Source organism: Pipistrellus kuhlii, unplaced genomic scaffold (assembly GCF_014108245.1).
Source record: "Pipistrellus kuhlii isolate mPipKuh1 unplaced genomic scaffold, mPipKuh1.p scaffold_m20_p_2, whole genome shotgun sequence".
Lineage (NCBI taxonomy): Eukaryota > Metazoa > Chordata > Mammalia > Chiroptera > Vespertilionidae > Pipistrellus > Pipistrellus kuhlii.
In genome coordinates, this window is record NW_023425515.1 from 181,182,115 (window position 1) to 181,205,002 (window position 22,888).

A 22,888-nucleotide genomic window follows, 5' to 3' on the forward strand; every position below is an offset into this window, starting at 1 on the left:
GGACACAGCAGGATTCATGGTTTTTATATCATTGTATTAGTTCTGCTTAAGTTTTAAAATCTAAAGTCGAAGGGGCTAGGACAGGAACACTCCTGGAGGGGTGAGGGATGATGGCGGCGTCAGCGGGCACAGCGATGGAGGCTGTAGCCCTCATGGAGGCTGGAGACAGCTGGCGTGAGGGGGATGCGCAAGGTGTCACCACAGCTATGACAGCCATAGTGACTGCTCCCCCAGCTACCTGGGGGGTGGGGTGGGGCACCCAGGAGCACTGAGCGAGAGACTCTTGCCTGTGCCCTGCAAGGGCCACACCCGGAAGCTGGGCAGGAACCCGCTGAAGGACAATGTACTCACGTTGTATCCAGTTCCCGCTCACTGGACTGATGAAGTTGGGGTAGAGGCCGAATGGCTTGTCGATCTTCCTGAGGAACTTCCGGATGTGCCTGACCTGCCGAGAGATGGATCCCAGTCACACCTTCACGTCTCGGAAGAAGCCGGCCCCCTCCCAGCTCGCCAAGGACCAGGCAGCTGGCTCAGAGCCCGAGGAAACCATTCCGAGGAGGCAGGAAGGGGAAGCTGTGAAACCAGCAGCGGGCTCCAGCCAGAGCTGGTGGGACGGCCTTGACCTGTGCCCACGTGCGGGCGCTGCAGGAGTGCCACAGGCGCCTGACTCACGTGTCTGCGCTGACCACTCTGCCCTGGGTCTGCCAGGCTCCCTCTCCCCTCCCCCCACCTCCTCCCCGCTGCCTCCTCCCCCCATCTCCCCACCTCACCCCTTCCTCACTGCACGTTGCTTTTGGCAGGGAGGGTGGATTCATATAAGGGATGGTAGCTGTTTTGTAAGTACCAGGTAAAACTGCCTTTTTAATGGATCAGAAATGGTCAAACATTGGCAATTTCCTATGGTTAACCTGGTAATGTGTTCTTTTTTCTGACACCATTGGGACCATTCCAGGGGGGAGGCCTGGGCTCCTCCAAACACCAAGGGCAGAATGGTCAGCGCAGACACGTGAGTCAGGCGCCTGTGGCACCTTTTAAAATCAACATTTCTCAGCTCCTCTGAGCCGTACTGTTAGACACATCATCTCCAATCATCCAACAACCTCTGTGGTATTACTAGCTCAGTTTAACAGACAAGACACCTGGATCTTAGAGAGATGCAGTGATTGCCATGGCTACCCAGTACGTCTCAGGGCCAGGACAATTTCTGAACAAACAGAGCAGTCCCTGGGTCCAACACGGGCCAGGCGGGGACCATGCAGCGACGTGTATCGGAGGCTGCCCCACCTGAGCAAGAGGAAGCTAGATTTGCAACCTTCGGGGATACCAAGGGCAAGGGGACTTTGGGCTATACACGTGGGAAGGCCGTATCCCTCATGCATACATGAAACCCTCCCAGTGCAGACCTGCGGGAGAGAAAGGCCCTCGGGGACCATACTGTGTCATGCTCACAGATTCGCCTGCAGGGCCAGGAGCAGGGAAAGCGGCCTTTGACTGTCAGCCTTTCTTTTCAGGGGCCGGCATTGCTTTGCCACGTCAGACTTCACATCCATTTATGTTAATGCAGTCCATTATGGGGACAGGAATGTGCTTGTACCTGACTTATTCGCGGCGGTCCTGGTGGTAAGCAGTGGAGCAGGCTAAATGAGCTCCCCCAGAGGGTGCGGACGCTTCTAGAATTTGGGCCAATTTGTTGACTGCCAATAATCGCCTCTGTGGGCGGCATGGCTGGGGGATGAACATGGCTGGAGAATGTAAATGTAGAGGGAGACAGAGAAACGGAGCGTGGGCCTGGAGGAAAGGCCTGAAGCCTGTCGAATTAATCTGCTCTTGAATGAGCGTGGGCTTCAGAGACAAGGAGTCCTGGGTTTGACTCCTGGCTTTAGCACTTCCCAGATGGATGATCCAGGACAAGTAACTTAACCCCTGAGTCTCAGTTTCCTTCCCTGTAAAATGGGGATGACAGGAAGACCTGACTCCTACAGCTGCTAGGAGGATTAGAGACACTCTGAGGCGACCAGCACACAGTAGGTGCTCAGGCAGTAGTAGCTAATTACCTCCAGACTAGCCAGGGACTACAGCAGCTGTTCACAACCTTTCTAATGCCGCGACCCTTTAATACAGTTCCTCATGTTGTAGTAACCCCCAATCATAAAATTATTTTCGTTGCTACTTCATAACTGTAATTTTGCTACTGTTATGAATCATAATGTGTTCTTCAATGGTCTTAGGCAACCTGCTAGCAGTTCACACAACCTGTGTCTCGACCCAGAGGTTGAGAACTGCTGCTACAGAGCCTAAGACCATCGGAAAACACAGATATTTACATTACGATTCGTAACAGTAACAAAATTACAGTTATGAAGTAGCAACGAAAATAATGTTATGGTTGGGGGTCACCACAACATGAGGAACTGTATTAAAGGGTTGTGGCATTAGAAAGGTTGAGAGCCACTGGACTAGTGGGAGCTGCTTGTCCTTCTCCATTCTGAGCCGGCCACAATCTTTCTGGAGGAGTTGGCTCAAGAGCAATGAAAACAGGAGGCCAGTAGGTGGGGAGGACGTGGAGGTGGGAAAAAGGACCAGCCAGTAAGATTCATTGAAAGTGGGATTAAACTAACTGCAAGACCTTTTGAGGTGGACTGTCGCAGGGAGGCAGGGTCCTCTCCATACCAGGTCTGACAATGTGGTGGGCTATTTAAGGGTGGTAGTGAGCCCCAGTACAGAGGAAATGGTCAAAGATTTGAATTGTTCTTTGTAAGTGTTTTCTCAAGAATTCGGATCCATTCCCACACTGAATAAGCAGTGCTCCTAAACCCCGTGTCAAAAAGTACATGAACGCTTATTAAAAATGCAGATCCCAGGGCCAGGGCCTGCTGGGTGATGCTCTGGGGCCGGCGGTCTAACAGGACACTGGGAGCTCCCAGCCCCCTGGCTGGCTAACCATGAGCGGGAAAAGGCAGCTTTGGGAGTGGGCCCTCCAGAGGGCTCTCCCTGGAGGACGGGGCTTCATCTCCCTGCCATGGAGCCTGAGGGCCATCTGAGGGTTGAGGATTAGACCCAAGGTGACACGTCCAGACAGTGGGACTGCCAAGGCTGGGAGAAACTGTCCCTCTGGAGGGCCTCATGGAGGACTGGCAGCTGTCAGGATGGATGGCAGCCTGGACGCCATCTCTGGCTTCCCCGTGGCCTTAGCCAGCCTGGTACCAGTGAGTAGGAGCGGCCACGTGCCTCTCCCGGAGGTGGGAATCGCGTTGACAGCCTGCTGATGGCATGAGCTAGACGGGCATCTGGAAGGAAAGGCCAGGCAGATCTCGCAGGAAAAAGTTAAATGTCTCTGGAAAGGCGGCTTTAGCAGCCGGTGGCCCATTCCTGCCAACTGGAGCTGGTGCCTAGGTTTCAGCTGCTGCGCTTTCTGCAGACCCACGAATGGGCGGTTGCCAGAAGCTGACACATGGCGGCGAGAACCTTCTCCCGGCAGCTTTGTCCCTTCCCTGCCCTCTGTAGGGGCCCCGCTCCTCCCCGTGCCTGCCTTCCCTGCCCCCTGGGACTGGGTAGTCAGGTCTCCCACAGTAACTCAGGGGGCTCTGTGTTCCCCACCGAGCTGATCTGGAAGCCTTTCCTTGGCCGTGCAGGGCTGCGTGCCTACCCTGCTGCTCTCTGCGGGGAGAAGGCAGAGGGCTGTTCAGGGAGGGAGCGGGGAGAAGACTTGCCTTTTCAGCGAAGACCTGGTTGCCCGAGAGCTCACTGAGGTGTAAGAACTCCAAGTGCAGGGATCCAAACTCTGCCAAGATGCTGGTGCTCCCGGTCGTGGTCCAGCCCCAGCTCCTGTTGGAGCCACTGGAAAGACATAAGTAGCCATTGTCACCCTCACGTCCCCCCGCCTCCAGCTGGCTCCTCTACTGAGGGTGACTCCCCTGCTTAGTAGGGGAGGACCTGCTCTGGGCAGGCACTAAAAGCTTTAGCTACATAATCTCAGTTAACCCCCCTGGGGGTCTGTACTAGTAACAGACCCATTTTGCTGATGAGGACACTGAGCTTGAGGTGAAGTGACTTGCTAAAGGTTCTTTGAACCCAGGCCTGTCTGACTTGCAATGGTCTTTGTCCCTGTAAGACTGGACTCGAGCAGGACAGTAGCAATGCTGTCTTGGTGGCCAAAACATGGCACACGTGCTTTGCTAAATTATAGGTGATATCGGTAATGCTGTGATGGACCATAAAGACCCACAGACACTCCACTTCCACCCTGTGGCTGAAGGCAGCCCGATGGCTCAGGCAGCGGCGCTGCATGGAGGGAGGGTCTGATGAGAACGCCCTTTCCTCTGCCCTCACTGCCAATGCTGCCCAAGGACACACAGTGCCCCTTCTTGGAGTTTCATGGAACCCACACCTGACAGGCAGGCAGCTCTGATACACCCACGCACCTGCAGCCTGACTCTGGGGAAGTCAAGGTCAGGAGTAAGAGAAGCAGGGGCTTTTGGAGAAAAAATTTCCTCTCTGGTGAACCAAGTTCTTCACAAGAACCTTAGATAAAGTCAACGAGGCATACTGCCACTCACCAGACAAGGCTGTCAAAGAACTCTGCACACACTGGGTGCTTTCAAGGAGGAAGAGTGCAACCCTAGCTGATTTGCCTCAGTGGCTAGCACATGTGTCAAACACAAGGCCTGCGGGCCAAATCCGTCCCGCCAGGCCTTGCAATGTGGCCTGCACCGCGCTGTCATCACTGCACTCCGCTGCGTTTCCATCACAATGACAGTTTATGACTGTTCAGTAAACCATTCGGCCCGCGATTTAGGCTGGATTTTAGATTTTGGCCCCTTCTCTGATTGAGTTCGACACCCCTAGGCTAGAGCATCGGACTGTGGATTGAAGGGTCCCAGGTTCGATTCCGGTGAAGGGCACATGTCTGAAGTGTGGGCTCGATCCCCAGTAGGGGGTGTGTAGGAGGCAGCAGATCAATGATTCTCTTTCATCATTGATGTTTCTCTCTCTCCCTCTCTGAAAAAAACAAATGAAATATATATATGGAGGAATGTGGATGCAGGGCCTCCAGTAACTGTCCCATGTGCCCCTTTTACAGATGAGGAAAACAAGGCACAGGGCAGTAACGTTACCCACGGAGATCACCAATGCTGGGCTGATGTCCTAACCACCAAATTGCCATGCTTTTAGTTACATAATAAGCAAATCATTTAAAACCCCCCTGGGTTCACAGCCAGGAGGCACGGGTCCCAGTGTGTTAGCTGAGAGGCCTCCTTGTGTACTTGTTTCTGCACCGGACAAAGTGGGCAAGGACAATACCACCCAGTCTCCGTCCTAGGGCTTTTGTGGGGGTTTAGAGAGAAGAGGAAGGTGCAGAATGGCAGTGGCCTTGGGCCAGCTGCTTCCTCTCCCCGGGCCTCAGTTTCTTCATATGCATCATGATCTCTCCTATGGGACATTTATGATAACTTGGGGCGGCGAGGGGGGTGGGGGAGGAGGGTGGTTGCAGAGATCAATCCCCCTCTGCAAGAGATTGTAAAGGCAGAGGACGGGATTGGGACAGAGTGGGGTGGTGTGAGCTCCCCATTTGCAGGGGGTCCAAGGTGCACTGAGTGTGAGGAAGGCTGGGGGAAGCCCTTTGCTTTCTTGCTGTGAAAGCTCAGGCTCCCAGGAACAGCCCGTCTGTCCCTCTGCCTCCCAGGGTGAGGCCTAGGAAGGCAGGTGTGGGTGTGAGAGGTCACAGTTTGCCACCTGAGGTGGCAGCTTTTCCTGGGGTGGGGCTGGGGCTCCCCTTCTCCTTTCTAAACTCCATTCTCTGGCCTGGATGTGGTTTCCAGTAGGGTCAGGGGACTCGTGTCTCCTAGTGTCTAGAAAGAGAGGACACTCTTTTTGGGACCTTTTGGGGCAGGTGACCTCAGTAATCAAAGAGGAGACCACCGGTCCCTTATTCCTGTCTCCAATTTCCTGGGGCATTTCCCTGATTTGGGGGCAGGGGGCAGGTGGGAAGGGATGGGTTCATAAAGAGGGGTCACTTGGCTCCTGGAAAATAAATAAAACAGCTTCCGTTTATTGAGCTGCTAGAGATGGCAGGCACCGGGGCAAGCTGCCTGCATCATTATTTCATTTACAGCCCACAGGTAAAGCATCATTAACTCCAATATGCAAAGGAGGAAACTGAGGCTCAGAGGGGGAAGGGAGTTGTCGAAGGTCACCCTGGTGGGTGGTGGAGGTGGGATTCAAACTGAGATCTGCAGGGCACTTCCTGAGGGGTCTCCCCACAGAGGGCCTGCCTCTGCTCAGAGGAAAGGGAAAGCTGTCCCCGCTGTCCCTCTTCACAAGCGAGTCTTCTCTCCAGCTGTGTCCTCAGTGGGCAGAATGTTTCCTGAATAATTGGTGCTTCCTGCCCTTGCAGAGAAATTCAAGGTACAAAGAAAGCCACCATCCGTCTTTTGTTCCATTTTCCCCACACGAGCCTTCCTCTCTTCCGCCCTCCAATTGCACCCTCCCTGGGGGGCTCTCTGTCGTGAAGCCGCTCTGGCAGACAGGCCACGCCAACCAGGGCAGAGCGGGCAGCGGGCAGCGGGCAGGTGCCTTCCCTCTCTGCTGCTTGGCTCCAAATGCTGGCTTTCCCGGCGAACTCAGGCAGGTCGGTTAATCTCTCTAGATCTCAGTTTCCTCATCCGTTAAATGACAGCACCCACACCTCACAGTCATTGTGAGGTATAAATTATGCATGTAATTACTGTCATTATGTAATTATGCACATGTAAATTATGTGTTGTTTGCTGGAGTTATTAAGTTCCTGATATGTGCCAGGCAGCTGTGGTATCTTATTTTAACTTCACCTCCAACTTGGGAGGGTAGATACCACAATCCTTATTTCATAGGCGGGGATGCTCAGGCTCAGAGAGGGAGACACTGTCTCCAAGGCCACACAGTAAGTGATAAAGCTGGCAGAGCTGAATCTGAACCCTCAAATTCCTCTTCTCTGAGCAGCACCCAGAGCCCTGAGGTCGTCTGGTCAGCCCTGTGAGGCCTGCAAAGGGCCTGCAGCCTGTGCTCTCTCCCTTGAGGGAGGGGCCGCTCCACAGTGCCCTTCCCAGCCTGGCAGTGTCTGTGTGTGTGCCTGTGTGTGAACTCCTGTGGATGATGTAATCGTTAACTTTGCCACCAGACCTGGATTCCGATTCTAACTTCACTTTGCTGCTGAGTGACCTTGAGTAAGACACCTCACCTCTCTGAGCCTCAGCTTCTTCACTGGTAAAATGGGATCCATGTGGTGATTGTGAGACTGAAAAAGAGAAGCTATGTCACAGGCTCATATTGGGCCTGGCACACAGTGAAAACTCACTGAACGGTGGCAATTATTCAGATCTGTACCCCTGCCCAGTGAGGTTCAGGGGTTGAGTGTCAATCTATGAACTAGGAAGTCATGAGGCCATAGTCTGATTCCCTGTCCCGTGGCACATGCCTAGGTTGCTGGCTCCATCCCCAGTAGAGGGAGTGCAGGCGGTAGCCAATCAATGATTCTCATAATTAATGTTTCTATCTCTCCCTCTCCTTTGCTCTTTGAAATCAATACTATATATGTGTATGTCTCTCTCTCTATATATATCTCAATACTATATATGTATATATATCAATACTATATATGTGTATGTGTATATATACATATATACATATGCCCTAATATGCAAATAAACCAAACAGCAGAACAACCGAACAACTGGTTACTATGACGTGCGCTGACCACCAGGGGGCATGCGTGGAACATGGCAGGCATTGGCCGAGGCGTGATGGGGGAGCAGGTGAGCAGGGACGCCACACCAAGATGAGGCACTGGTTGCTTCCATTAGGTGGTTACTGAAAGTTCTTTGCTCCCGTGTGCCGAGGTCCTGCCAGGGCCCTCATACCTGCTGCCTGCTCTGGCCCCGCTGGCACCTGCTGCCAGCGCCGGGTGCCAGTCCCAATAGCTCTGCACCAGCAGCGGGTGTGAGCGGGGCCAGAAATGTCAGAGCGTGGGAGCAGTTGCTATGGGAGCAGGGCTGCTGGCAGACAGGGGACCAGGGGCTATGGCAGGAGGGGCCAGGCAGGGTCACAGAATATGGAGACCTGCCCCTGTACCCACCATAGCCTCATGGCCCTCAGTTCCTTTCAAGGTGCACGAATTCGTGCACTAGGCCTCTAGTGTGTGTGTGTGTGTGTGTGTGTGTGTGTGTGTATATATATATATATATATATATATATATATATACACACACACACCTCCGTGTGTGTGTGCATATGGAAACGCATATTTGCGTGTGCGTGTGCACACACATTTATGGATGTGAGTGTGTGTGTGACAAAGGCGAGCTTGTGTATCAGCCTTTATGTTTAGATGGGTGGCAGTAGAGTGTAATGTGTGTGTGAGAAACAGTGAGTCAGCTGCAGAGGGCCTTGGAGTGGCCGTTGCTGCTCTCCCCCATAGCCCAGGGGTCCCTGCAGGTCACAGGCCCTGGTTACCCCTGCCTCTGCCTCCCAGGCCAGGCTGCAAAGACACACCTCCCCATCAGGGAGGAGGGGCAGCCAAGTTCACTAGGGGACCACCTCCCCTCAGGGTCCTCCTGACTTGACAGTTTTGGGGCAGGGGCAGTCCCCACTCCTGCTGGGGCCCATCGCCAGCCCTGCCCAGGACAGGGGCAGCGTGTGGCCCAGCTTCCCCAGACACCCTCCAAGAGCACAATCAGCACCACTCGGGCCGCATACATCCCTGACGTTCTCCCTGGGGAATAAGGACGCACTTTTAGCAACAGACTCCAACCCAGAAAATGGAAGGGGGTGTTGCCAGGAAATCAGCACATGCCTATCTGTGTGTACAGCACCGGCAGCACGCAACGGCCGCCTAATATGTGTGCTTTCTTTATCAGAAATGGCAGATCTGCGTGTATCAGGTCCGGGCTCTGAGGGACTTGGGTAATGCAGACAGCCAGGACTGTGGTTTGTAGAACTAGCAGTGCCACTCACAGAGGAGGGAGGGGTGCCTGAGCTAGGATCCTAGGGACCCCAGACTGCAAGGCCCCAGAAGCTGCACATGGGAGAGCTGGAAAGAGAGGGTGTTTGTGTCCCGGCTCCATACCAGCTGGTCCCGTTTCTCTAGAATTAGTGTTTGTGGAAAGGAATTAGAGCAGAGATCCAAGTGTCTAGTCTTGGGGAGTCAACACTAGCCCCTCCCCAGCCCTCAGAGATGTTGGTGAGAGTTAAGTGAGGCCACACCCTGAGAAAGCTTTCGGGCCACAGAGGACAGTAAGAGACGATGCCAAGTCTTCTCTCTGCAAGGCCCAGGCTGACCGAGGGCAGGACCTCCCCAGGACCCAGCGGGAGCCGCGGGCTCTCACAGGGCCCAGGGCCCCCTCCCCTCCAGTGTCCTCCTTCCTGCCCAGGCAGCTGGCTGAAGCCCCTGTGGGGCTGAGAGCCCTGAGGTAAATCACTGTAAGAGGTGGAGGGGGAAGTCTGTGTGATGGAAATGGCATAGCCTTCCTCCCCGGCCTGGGTCACAGGAGGGCCGAGAGGCTGGAGGATGGCCCAGCGAGTTCTCTGGGTGCCTTCTGCAAGGTCTCCTGGGGCCCACTCCACACACCTGAGGGCTGGCTGGCAGGCCGCAAGAGCAGAGCTTTCTGGATCGTAACAAAAGGAGTTTAAATCTTAGTCCCATTACCTATTAGCTAGGAGACCTTGGTCAAGTTACTTCATCTCAAGACTCCGTTTTCATAATGGGGATAATATAAATACCCTCAAAGGATTGCTGAGAGCAGTAAGGTTGGTGAGGCAATGTGTGGAAACTCCTAGCACAATGCTAGGCACATAGTAAGTGCTTAGTAAGTGGTAGGACCACTGCTGTTATTCACTCCCATCCCACACACACTGTCTAGCAGGAATATGTGTCAAAGACACAAAGAATTGGATGGGGATCCTGCCCCTGAGAAGCTCCTGGGTGGGGGAACATGAAGACGAGTGTGACGAGGGCTGGGAGAATGGAGATAAAGTGCCCGGAGGCCAGGACAGGCACAGAGGCTTTTGGCTTAATGATAATGTGGCATCTGAGCTGAATTTTGATGGCCAGGGAGGCTGTGAGAGATGGGCAATCCAGTGAAGCAACAGAGATAGAGAAGGCAAGACAGGGCACATCTGTGGTGTCCAGGGGCAAGGTTCATGCTCCCCAGTGTATTTTAAAGCTGGCCGGGCCATCAGTTTTCCTGGCTTTGGCCCTGTCCTTTCCCCTTTCTGGGCCTCAGTTGCCACACCTGGAAAACGGGTGGATATAAACACACTCCCAGCCCATGAGAGGGGAACACTGAGGGGACAGGTAAGCTGGGCGGAGCGGCAGCCCTGGCTCCCCCTCTCTGGCTGTCACTCTGGCTCTGACTTAGTGATGGCCCAGAGAGATCCAAGTTCACACACCGAATTAAGCAACAGGTCAGGAGGGGAAATGATGAAAGCGGACAGTAAAAATCAATGTTTTAAGACAGAGCTAAGGAAGGAAACACTATCAGTGGGTTCTTTCATCAGTGGGACCACATGTGACTTTTCAGTCTTATCCAGCATTTTTTATATAAAACCATGTGTTCTGCAATGAGGATTTACTGTTTTATAGAGGGGAAATCCCAATATCATTATTAAAAATTATTAACTCCTGAGTTTAGACCTTGGAACAGTCAGTTACTGGCTTATAGGATCTCAGCCAATCACATCCTTTCCTCCCCGGGGGGCTTGACACTCCTCAGAGCCTCTGTGTTCTGACACTGGGCTCCTGAGACCCAGCCCTGAGGGTGGGGGCGGCAGACCAGGGGTCCCTCTGCCCAGGGTCCTGAGACCCCCTAGCAGGAGGGTGTGGTGTGCCTGACCCTGGCTGGGGAGGGAGGGCTGAGTCAAGTCAGTGTTCTGGGACAATCACGAGGAACAGCTGCCCCTCCCCACCTCTGAAGATCAGGTCTTGGGTGTCCTAATCCCCAAGAACCAGGCTTGGTGACAAATACCGCCCGGGAGCCAGTTTTCACTCTGCTGCTGACTGGCTGTGGTTCCAGAGGCGAGCCCGGACCCTCTCTCTCGGTGTGCCTCAGTTTCCATGAAGATATAGCCGAATGTGTCCTACCTTTTGAAGTTCACGACACCTTTTGGGATTCCCGTGGGGGTGTTGAAGGCCGGCAGGAGTTTCTCTCCGAGCTTGATGGCCTTCATTCGGAACACCTGGAAGGGTCAAAGGGCACTGTGAATCTCGGCTGCGTGGGGTGCAGTCACTGCAAGAGGGTGCCACTAGTGGATAAACCGCAACACTGCCGGCCCCAGAGCAGAGGTGGCATTGCCTTAGGCTCTGCAGTGGGACAGGCGGGGTGTGAGCCTGGCTCCACTCATTCCTGGCTCTGTGGTCTGAGGGGAGGCACCTCTCCCTGAGCCTCAGTTTCCTTGGTTATAAAATAATGACAATATTGCCTTCCTCGGAGGGCTATTGGTAGGAATACAAATTAGGTAACAGTTACACTACAAGGTGCCAGGAAAACGATGAAGGCCCAGTGACTATAACTGTGATTTGGGTGGCCCTCGGAAAGATGAAGCAATCAGGGCAGTGGGTCACAAGGGTTTATACCTGCCCACACCGTGGGGCCCGCTGTCACAGGCTGAGCTTGTGGGAAACACACTGTGTACAGAATAGAAAGAGCACTGAATGGCGAGCCCAGACCCCACCCGGTTCCAGGCCGTGTCTCACAGCTTGGCATCAGTGTGCTGCTCAGTGAGCCATGGCCTCCTTCTGGACAACACTTTCCCAACTGAAAACCAGGCGAGGGCCTTTTCCCTTTCCCCTTCGGATTCTGCCTGCTGTTTCCACTTTATAGATAGGAATAAGGAGAAGGAGAATGCTTCATCCTGAACCCCCCACATGATGGCCAGGGAGCCACGAGGAGGCTCTGACCTGTCAAACTGTTCTTCTGATTAATTCAAAGGCACCTGTGACCTCCTGACTCAGCAGTGTCCCTCGCAGGAATTTATTCTAAGGAAATAAATAATCGAGGATGCTGTGAAGATTTAACCTTATGGATATTTATTCCAGCATCGTTAGAGGAGAAGATGGAAATACTCTAAACAGCAAACAATAGGGAAGTGGTTAAATGATGGCTTATCCCTGCAAGGGAGCACCATGCAGCCACTGAAATGATGCTGTGGGAGAATGTTTACTAGAAAGGGTTTATAATGTATTAAGAGAAAAGTATGTCAAAATAGTGTAATTCAACTTCCATAAAAATTATATTCATTTGGACACTTGGGGGAAGGATGGTGTGCACCAAAATATTAGCGAGGGTCTCCTGAGAGGGGTAGGCTCACAGAGGACTTTTATTTCCTTCTCGTGGCATATCTATTTCCTGAGCCATTTTTATCATAAAACAAGCCCACAATAAACGTCATGTATCTTTTAAAAGATGAGATGCAAGTCCCTAAGCAACTGCTCCCAGTGGGACAACACAATCCCTTTTACTTCTGCAGCTCGAGGGTGACCCAGTTTGCTGACCTCGTGCGTGCCGTTGCAAAACAAAGTCATCTTGATGTCCCCCAACCCCAACACATGCAATTTACTAATGGTGACTCAGCTGTTTAGGGACTGCAGTAGGAAGTAGATGTGATCTTTGCTTAGGAAGAGGTAGGGAGGGGTGAAAGAGGAGGGTAAGAGGAAAGTAGCAGGAGGAAAGGACCACATGAGGCCTGGCAGTGCTGGGCAAGAGAAGATGCTGATGTCAGTGCCAGACAGTAGGTCCCAGAAGTGGCCACGGGGACACCTATGTTTGAATTTCTGGGAGCTTGTCTAGAATCCCGATTTCAAGTCCCCTGTCACTACCCCCCCCACCCGGTTTAGCAACAACTAAGAACTCTCGTAAAAATAAATAGATAGCTCTCGTGTGAGGCTACTGAGGAGGCTGAGCCAGAGACACACAGGGACCCACCAAGCCGGAGCCCAAGGCTGAGGCTCCAGGCTGCTGTCTGCTCCCTTTGCCCGCAGGACTCCGCGCTCACTCCTCTTAGGTGCTTTCCTCAGCCAGCAAATCCTGTCTTCTCCTTCGGAAGGTCTTGCTGCCCGCTGGCAGTGCAGGCCTCCACACCCCAGGGAGGGTGCTGAATGAGTGTGTGCAGACCAGAGTGGGACTATGCTGGAAGCAAATTCCAGTAGTTAGCATAATAAATGCAAGAAGTTCATCAGAAGGCTGATGAACCTTGGGGCCTCAGCAGGGCTGAAGATCTGCATATATTATTGCCTGCTGCCAGACAGCTGAGGCAGTTCCCCCAACACAAGGCCATTTATTGCTTACCGGCCTTACCTTCGATATGTATATCTGCTTTGCTATAGGGGAAAATGTGGGAATAAAGAGCCAGGGGTCTGGAGATTTGGGGAGCTTAGTCGCTAGAACTAAGTTTCCATCTGGCACCCCAAAATGCCTTCCAAATCCATATTTCTTCTCTAATTTCTCAATTAATTAATGCACACCCTCTTCTCCAGATTCTTAAACCCTTGTAGACGTGAAAAGACCCCGGCAGGACCACTTTCCTCCTTGTCATCTTGGAAGTGAATGGTGTGTAAGGGGTTCAGAACCCAATTCCAATGTACGTGTGGAAGTTCCCCCATACTGCCAAGCAAGTCTCCAGACACCGGCTCCACGTCTAAGAATTCAACTCAATTCTGACGCTGTCTTCAATGGAGAGAGCATCAGGTTCCGTGTTAATGGTTCAGGCCTACAAGACCGCCCCCTTCCCCCCCATTCTTTAGCTGCCAACAGAAGAGCAGGTGTTACCCAGGAACCCCAACTTGGGTTTGATTATTTTTCTAGAGCAGCTCACATAATTCAGGAAAACGTGTTACTTACTGAGCCAGTTTATTATAAAAGGATATAACTCAGGAACAGCCAGATGGAAGAGGCCCAGGGCAAGACATGGGGCTGGGCACAGAGCCTCTGTGCTCTGAGTCTACTCTCCCCAGCCCCCCACCTGCTCACAACCAGCAGCGTGGAGAACCCAGTGCTTTGGGTGTTCATGAAGACTTCATCACACAGGCACGACGGATGGAATCACTGGCCACTGGCTACTGACTCATCCTTTAGCCCTCTCCCCTCCTTGAAGGCCTGAAAGCTCCAACCCTCTAATTGCATGGCTGTTACTCCTGGCAACCAGCCTCCATCCTACTTGGGGCCCAAAAGTCACCTCAATAACGTAACAAAAAGCACTTATTGTCATCGCTTGGGAAATGCCTATGGTTTTAGGAATTCTGTGCCCAGGAACAGGATGAAGACCAAATACCTTTTTCTCCTAAGTCACACATCGCAGTGTGCCAGGTGTCTCCTCTCCAGGACCTTCATCCCTTGCAGCCGCCGAGGGCAAGGTGTTGACCCACTTGGAGAAGGACTAGACTGAGTCTCAGCAAAGCAATTTGCCCGAGAGGAGGAGCTGTGAAGTGACTCTTTTCCAGGACACCAAGCTGCCTTTCCAACACAGAAAGGCCTCGGGCAGCCACGGTAAGCAACGGGCAGTGGCCTACTGGCTCCAGAAAGAGATGAAAGAAGGCAGCAAGAACTACATTCTGTAGAGTGAAACGGACACTGTTCTGGGAGCCACTTAGCAGACATGTGACCGTGGGTAAGCCACGCACTGTCTCTGAGCCTCATCCACACAATGGAATGGTGATGGCTCTGGCTGCTTCACAGGGTCCTCCTATTGCTTTTGACTTTTTATTGTAGTTGATTTCTAATTTCATGGCATTATGATCCGAGAAGATGCTTGATATGATTTCAATCTTCTTGAATTTGTAGAGACTTAGTTTATGTCCTAACATGTGGTCTATCTTTGAAAATAGTGTGTACTTAAGAAGAATGTCTATTCTATAGCTTTGGGGTGAAATGTTCTGAAATTAGTTCCATCTGATCTAGTGAGTCATTTAGGATTGCTGTTTCCTTGTTGATTTTTCTGTCTAGAAGATTTACCCAATAATGTCAATAGGGTATTAAGGTGCCCTCCTATGATTGTATTGTTGTCGTTCTCTCTCTTGATATCATCCAGAAGTTTTTTGTTTTTTTTTTAATGTATTTGGATGCTCCTGTATTGGGTGCATATATGTTTACCAGAGTTATATCCTCTTGTATTCATGCCTTTATATTAATATTATGAAGTGGCCTTCATTATCTCTTGTTATGGCCTTCACTTTGAGGTCTATTTTGTCAGATACGAGTATTGCTACCCCAGCTCACAGGGTCCTTCTAGACATCAAATAAGAGGATATGTATAGTGAACGTGCTATGTAAACTGTAAAGTGCTATGTCAATGCCACCTGGTGTGGCTGTGGCTGTGCCTGTGGTTCCTGTGGGAGTGTCTGTAGGGCTGGCTACCCAGCAAGGGACTCTTCTCCCACAGGTTCCCTCTGAAGCAAAGAAAGGCCTCAGCCCAGGAGGGGGGTCTCTTTCACAGTTCATTCTGCAAATACTCATGGGAGCCTTTAAGAAAGCCTCACTCCACAGGCACCTTCTGTGTGAGAAATGAAGGACTGAGAGGAGGGTGACCCTGGGCCAGGCTGAATAAGGGCCCATGGCAGAGAGGTCACAGGGTCATAAGTTGTTTCAAAATAGCCTCAGAGCCTGTGACCTGAGCAAGTGACTTCTAGGTCTCAGATCCTCCACCTGCAAGTGGGTGAAGACATCAATCCATGGGCTGTTTGAGGAAAGAGGACACGGTGCACATGCCCCATCTTTGCCACCTGGAGGTGCTGGGGACAGAGGGGACTAGGAAGGCGTGGCTGGAAGGTAGGAGCCTGCCTGCTCAGGGACTCGGAGCCACCTGGCCTCTCCTTGGGCCTTTTAAACTACAATATTTCTAAGTCACAGGTGCTCCTATCCACATCCCACTGTCTGGTCTGCATTCTCGAAAGACAGGTTGACAATCCTTCTAGGGAGCCGAGGCCTCAGAACAACTTCTCAGAATCCCAGACACCTCAGAGCAGGGAGAGAGGGACAGCATGTCTGGGGAGCACCAGCTCCATCCTGAGCCGCTGGCCCCCACACCAGCCCCATAAGCCCTCTGTATTACTGCCTCCCTTTCCCTGCATCCAACCCTCCTCCCACAACCTAGACAGAGGTGGGCAAGGGCCCGTGAAGAACACGAATGCTTTTTTCTGTGCCATGTGTCATTTCCTATTCTGGGGTTTTCAAATGAAATCCAGGCCTTGGGTGGCTCCAAGCCCAGGGCTCCCATCTACAATTATTTGGGGACAAATTGGTACAAGCGGTAATCTCCGCTGAGGAGATTATTTTTGATGGAGAGAGGCCTAAAGCGACCGGAGAGATAAAGCGCATGCCTGCCGCCTCTAAATTCTCGGCTTCAGCCCGTGTGCCTTAAATGAAGTGAAAGGAAACTGACTCTCAGACAGCAGCTGTCTCCACGGCCCCCCACAGGCTCAATGTCTCATTTCTGGGTGGACAGAGAGGGGGAATGTGAGGAAAGGAAAGAGCCCAGGCCAAAGGACCAGCTCCATTCACAAGACTTGTTGACTCCAGGGGGGACTAGGACCATCCCATGGTAGAGAAGGAAGTGAGGCCCAGGGATGGGAATAGGGACCTGCTGAGGCCACCAGCAGGGGTGGTGTGGGGACTGTGCCCATGGCCCTCTGGAAGGCAGCGCAGTGCACCTGTATTTACAACATGTGGCTGCTCCATCTTCCCTACTGCCCCTGAGACCTGGAGCTAGTATCTGGCCCAGAAAGGAGGGCAAAGGGAAGTTGTGGAATATAGAACAAGACTGAGGGGCCCCTGGGTAGAAATGGCAAAACAATGGTCTTGGCTCCATCCATTGTGCGAACCAGCACCTGCAATAACCAAACCAGCACTCTGCAAGCCCACACCGAGCCCAGGAATGGCTGCACGCCTTGTAACGAACTGCCCGGATGATGAGCAGACCTAGTCGTTGTCCTTAGAGAATTTACTACCATTGGGGCAGCAGAATAGAAGCACCAGACAGAAGAGGTTGCAGGTGGCATCACGGAGGTGGGGGGCGTGGGTAGCCCTGGGCAAGTCCTCTTGGATCCTGTCTCCTCAGTGGGGAAGTGAGGGGATGGGATGGATGTTCTCCCAAACTCTTTCCAGATGGGAAGGTCCAGGTGCCGGAAGTACCAACTCACCTCCTCTCCCGTCAAGTAGAAGGCTGAGAGGAGTCCTCCTATGTACCGGATGTTCACCTCAAACAAAGATGCTTCTCCGCTCTGCAGGGCAGAAAGAAGGGGCAGGGCAGTGGGGACACTGTGAGATGCCTGCTGGTCACACACCACAGCACCCCATCCCACCCTGCTGATCTGGCTGCACCTGGGCTGGTTCCCCAGATGCAGTGGTGGATTTGAGAACAAAAGGCACCTACCGGGCAGCCACTGCACATTTACAACATCCCAAATAAACACCGGGTTTGGCTTCCTGCCCCAGCCCTTGCTGAGGCCATCAGAGCAAAGTTCTGCCTGGCTGCTCTCCAAGGAGCTTAAGAACCCACATGGGGAGCTGCTGGCTGTAGCTTACCCTGAGGGGAGGCAATCTTCCTCTAGCCAGGACGCTGGGCGTAGCAGGAAGGTGGTGTGACCCTTCCTTGAGGTGGCAGGGCAAGAGGAAGGGTCTCAGAGGAGGTTTTGGGGCACACGGGGCAGGGCTGAGACTGAGAGGGAGGTGCGCCAAGCAGATGCTTGTAGGTAAACAGCAATTTCTCTGCTGGAGCTGCAGCCCCAGGGGCACGCCCAACCTTACAGAATCATTGTTATTTTCTCTCTGAAGTGTTGTCTGTAAATCAGGGGTGTTGGGCATCATGCCAAGGACCAGATCTGGGTGAAAATCTGCCTGAGCCACTTCCTCGGCTTTGGGAAGAAGCAAGACATTCAGCCTTCCCTTTCCCGGAGCCTGGTCCCGGGCAGGGCAGGGCCGGGCAGAGATGAGCGGCTGAGTGGTGCCATTCGGAGCGCCCAGTGCCAGGAGAGGCTTCAGAAAGGTGCCTGCTGTAGCCTCCGCTCCCCCAGGGCTCTCCTTGGTGCACTTCCCATGTCATGGCCTTTCATTAATGACAAGAACAATGGTCATCCCTTTATCTGGGAGAGCTTTCCCCTTGACCGAGCCATACTCTCTCTCCGTTAGCCTCACAATGCATGGTGGTGCCATCACTCCCATTTTTCACATGAGAAAGCCAAGGCTCAGAGAGGGGCAGTGACCATGTCTTGCTTTCTTCCAGGGAGACACCCTAACCTGCCCAGCCTGCCTGAATGTCCTCATCTGGCTCCTCAGGCAGCTGCCCGACGCCCACTCTCAACCCCGCATCTCCAGAGGAACAAGGTGAGTCTAGGAAGACACCTCCCTCCTCCACCTCTGCCTTTCTTCCATTCGACGCAGTAGGAACCTGGATTCTAAACTCCTCTCCTCACACAAGGCCATAACGAGCCTCAAAATAATCATGATGGTGATGATGATAATAACGGCACCACTTAGATCTGGGTTGGACTTCATGGTTATAAAATGCTTTTTACAACCTCCATGATAGTTAAAGCTCACAAGCCTGCATGCTGGGCATCATTACTGTGGCTGCCGTGTAATTTCTAAGGCCCAGGGAGGCTGGCCTCCCCCAGGCACTTGCCGAGCCAGGGAAGCACCCCTGCAGCGCTGCTCTCCCAGACTTTCCTGTTGCTCTCTCTGCCCCCTCTGTGCTGATATTGGCCTCACTTCTCCATGAGCTGCAGGAGCCAGCCCATTCCCTCCAGGACCTCTCACTCGTGGAGCCTAATGGGTCCCCTCTCCTATCTGTCGCAATTTCTTGCTCCCCAAATCCATCTAAGCAGCCTCTGCCCATGTGAGCAGAGACCTCCAGGATGGATTGGCTACTTTAGTCTGGGCTGGGAGAGCAGTGGGGGTGAGGTCTGGCAGTGAAGCGTTTTGTGCTCTCCAGACACATTACCATCTCCTCCCCACGGTTCTGGTCCCTGACCAGGGATACCTGCGAGGCTGGAAACCAAGAGGTTTCGTAGCCTCTCAGCTAGCTCAGGAGGGCAGCACGGTAGGGTGAGGGGAGGGAGGAGGGTCAGGCTAAGAGCCGCTCTGAGCAGATTAGTCACTTCTCCACAGTCACTTCCCCTATTGCTTTTGTGGCAGGTGCGGCCCTGGATGGGTCTTCCTGGGTGTGAGCACCGTGCCTGGAGCCCCACAGAGGGGAAGGCAGGGTCATAGCTGGACTGCTCTGCTGGCAGCCTGGAGCCAGAGCCTCCACACCTCTGGGCCGCAGAGATGACAGGGTGGGGCCATGACCTCTCCAGCTGCTTCTGGCCCTAACACCCCAAGGGCTCTGACTCACCACATTCAGGTGGAAATTCTCTTCAACCCAGGCCTTGGCCTCCTGGAACTCCTCCTTCAGCTCCATGAGGTAGAGGGTGTCAAGGGAGTCAATGACCGTCGCCCCGCCGAGGCCTCCTGCAGCACAGAAGATCGAAGGTGTGATCCAGGGCCATTCTTTCCCTTCCCATGCAGCCACACACGCCACCGTTCCCCAGTCTCCTCTAAATGCCTGGCAGTCTCCAAGGCCAAGGCCAGCTCAGGAACAATCCAGGGAGAATCCAGTACTACCATCATTGGAAGGCAAGCTCAGAACCCAGTGTCCCCCCGGGGCTGCTGCTCCTCAGGGCAGTAAAGGGCAGGCAGTGGGCAGGGGAGACTGAGTTCATGGGCTGAGCCACTTCCCAGACCTGGGGCCACTGATAGGTGCCAGCAAGTCCATCCTCAGTGCCGGCCGGGCACCTACCACTCCTCTGTGATGATGGGGGCAAGGATGAACTGACATTTGGCTTATACAGTTTTAACAAAAATGCCAGTCCTCTAGCTCTTCAATTCCATCTAAGAAAAAAAATATAAAGATGTTCGTAAATATTTTCTTAGGAAGGTATTTATTGCAGTATCATATATAATGGGGGGAACATCCCAGGTCCAAGTCAGAGCCCTTAGGGTGTTAGGGATTAGTTATATGAATTGTAGCTCAAATATAAAAGAGGGTATTTGCCCTGGCTAGTGTGGCTCAGTTGGTTGGAGCATTGTCCTACACACCAAAAGGTGGCAGGGTTCGATTCCAGGTCAGGGCACATACATAGATTGTGGGTTCAGTCAATGTTTCTCTCTCAAAAAAAAATTAATAAAATCATTCCTAAAAAGTAGACTGTAAAAACAATTGAAAATCACAGTATAATTTCTTTATCGTATGTCAAATGTGGATGTGTTTGCACAGAACTATCTGGCAGGACATGATTCTGTAGTCAGTCCCAATGCTGGCATTACAGGCTTTCTGATTCCTTCAACCATGAATTATTTTTATAGTGAGAAATTTATTTCCATTAAAAAAAAGGGGGAAGGGGGGGAGAAAGTTTGGCCAAAGAAACCACACAAATCCACAAACCAAAGATTTTCATAGTGATGCTTGCTCTGGGCAGTGAGTACACACGCATGAGCTATGAAGCCTGGCCCCTGCCATCGGGACTTCAATCTTGTCCTGGGAATAAAGGCTGAGAAAAATGTGCAAAAAGGAATTTTCCAGACCACAAACTAGAGAGAAGAGGAGGAAGTCCTCCCCATGTGGTACAACCAGAGGCTGAAGAGTAGAGGACTGTGAAGGAGGAAGGGAGGGTAAAGGGCTTCCTGGAAGAGGTGACTGCAGCCTCCCATCAGCTCCTTGCTACTATAGTCATTGCAGTCAGCAGCCATTTCCTTTAGGGACCAGAGGATAGCTTAGGAGAAGTGATTGTTCCCTCAACACCCTCCTTGCAAGGGGCTCGAAGCACTGAGATGAGCAGGCTGGGCCTTCCCAGTGGAACTCCAGAGCTCGCTGACAGCGCTGAGTCCCACTAGTCTCCAGCCATCTCTGTGGGCACTTCTGCGTTCAGATAGCACCTCGTCTCCTTAGTTAGTGTGCCCTAACTACTCACTTGTGTTGACTTTGCAGGCAGAGAATCCTTCTGAAACTCAAACACCTAACCACCTCCCAAGACAGGTGGTAAAGGGCATCGCCTGGAAAATGTCCAGAGGGAGATCAGGGAGAAGTTGGGAGAAAGATAAGGCTGGAGGTTAAAGAATCCATTTCCAGAAGGGAGGATTTGCAAGACAGAGCGGAAGAAAGAGAGGGCTGGGGAAGAGAGGGGCTTCCCAATCCGGAGTCACCTGGGAGGGCTTTGGGCTGAATTTCTAGAATGTCAACCCCGCCAATACGGAAGGACTTTGTAGGAAAACATACCCGAAGCTGAACAAAGTGGAACCTTTTCGGGTTTATCCCAGCTGCTTCCCCTGTAGGTGTCAAAGGGAACTCTTTGCCTTCCTGAGGTGCTCAGGCACGGACACTGATGAGACACGCCCAGGCCACAGAGGCCGGCTATTACGCCAGAGCCTTAGATTTCCTAAGGGCCTGAAGGGATTTTCGAGATCCGTCTGCCCAACCCCTTCATGTCATAGATGAGGGCCACAGAGCAGGGCTGGGATACCCCAAGATGAGACTTTAGGCCAAGGGAGGAGTGGACCCCAGCCCCCCTCGAGCGTGATGTGTTTTTCATGACAAGGATGCCTTCCAGCTCTTTGTGAAAACAATATCAGATCTGACGGCAGACCCTGCCCCACCCTGGCAGGGGCCAGAGACTGCTCTGAGCAGGAAGGCTTGGAGAGAAACCCACACTGTGTGCTGTGCATTCTTCAAGGTCAAGGGAGAGATGGCCCAGAATATCTGATTTCCGATATTCTTGCCCTGGGCTGCCTAGTGTTTTCACCCCAGGGGACCTGTTTCCCCTGGGCTGAGCCTGAGCCCAGAGGCCCTGGCCCTTGGCTGGGCAGGAAGGTGGCCAGGGCTCCTCGTGACCAGCTCTCATTCCCAAACCCTCTAGAGGCGTCAGCTGAGAAGGCAGCTTGCTAAGAGATTTGTTGGCAAGATTCTGCCCCTGCTCTCAGGTTCCTGAATCCTTCTCGGTATATCTCTCACCCTCACACCCACCTACCACATAGCTGGGCGGTAGGCCAGCAAGGCACTTATTGGAAAGCCTTTCATTCCAGGCCAGAGGTTACTCAGCGGCCAGGCTGGGCAGGAAAGAGGGCCCTATTCTGAATTCAACTCTACTTGTACCTGTGGCAGCCTGAGCAGCTTCCCGAGGGGGGAAGACACATGGCCACTCAGTGAGGAGACCCATGATATGCAAAGAACCAGCAGGGCACAAAAGTCTGGCAGCGAGCTTGGACTGGGCCGAAGCCTGGGGCGGGTTCCGGGTTGGCTCACTCCCCCAACTCCAGCTCTGAACACTTGCTGCTCACAAAGGACCCACTCCTCACTCCTCCTGCCAGGGCTGGAGGAAGTGAAGGTCTTAAAAGAACATAGCTCTGGATTCAAATCTCAGTTCAGGCCAGCAACACATTTGTTCTAAGTGTCAAAGTTCTCACCTGTAAATGAAGTTGGACCACTGAGCTAGAGTATTAGGGACACAATGCAGGTTTCTTCCTGAGCCTGGCTGGATAAATGCATCATATACACCTGATAAGGACATCTGTGTTTGCCTGGCACAGAGCAAATACTTGACAAATCAGTTTCTTGGTTATTTCTGTGGTTCCTTAGCTCATCTTGAAACCTTGGTCTAACCAGGGAGATGTAGGTTCAAAGCGGCTCCATCACATACTAGCTTCGTACCTCTCTGAGCCTCATGTGCCTCATCTGCAAATGGGATGACAGTGGAACCCGCCTCATAAGGCTGCAGGGAGGGTTAAACGGAGGCAGTGGACAGAAAGTACCCAAGATGTTGGGTCCATGTGAGCTTAACTTAGTAAATAGAAGTGTGGTCCTCCTTCCCTCTAACTGGCCTGGGCAGCTCTCACAC

At 52.6% G+C, this 22,888-nt stretch overlaps 1 protein-coding gene across 4 annotated transcripts in view; it reads right to left on the reverse strand.

Annotated features, from left to right (window-relative positions):
• MAN1C1 (mannosidase alpha class 1C member 1) overlaps positions 1-22,888 on the reverse strand; it is a 126,119-nt gene that overhangs the window by 14,282 nt on the left and 88,949 nt on the right. For 3 of the 4 annotated variants that reach the window (XM_036447803.2, XM_045585012.1, XM_036447802.2), the window contains 5 exons: positions 19,354-19,469; positions 17,162-17,242; positions 11,114-11,208; positions 3,711-3,837; positions 352-445 (listed from right to left, as the gene is read on the reverse strand). In XM_036447803.2, coding sequence (XP_036303696.1) covers positions 352-445; positions 3,711-3,837; positions 11,114-11,208; positions 17,162-17,242; positions 19,354-19,469 — 513 coding nt within the window. The remainder of the gene's footprint in view (positions 1-351; positions 446-3,710; positions 3,838-11,113; positions 11,209-17,161; positions 17,243-19,353; positions 19,470-22,888) is intronic. The other variant, XM_036447804.2, reaches the window with a different exon arrangement.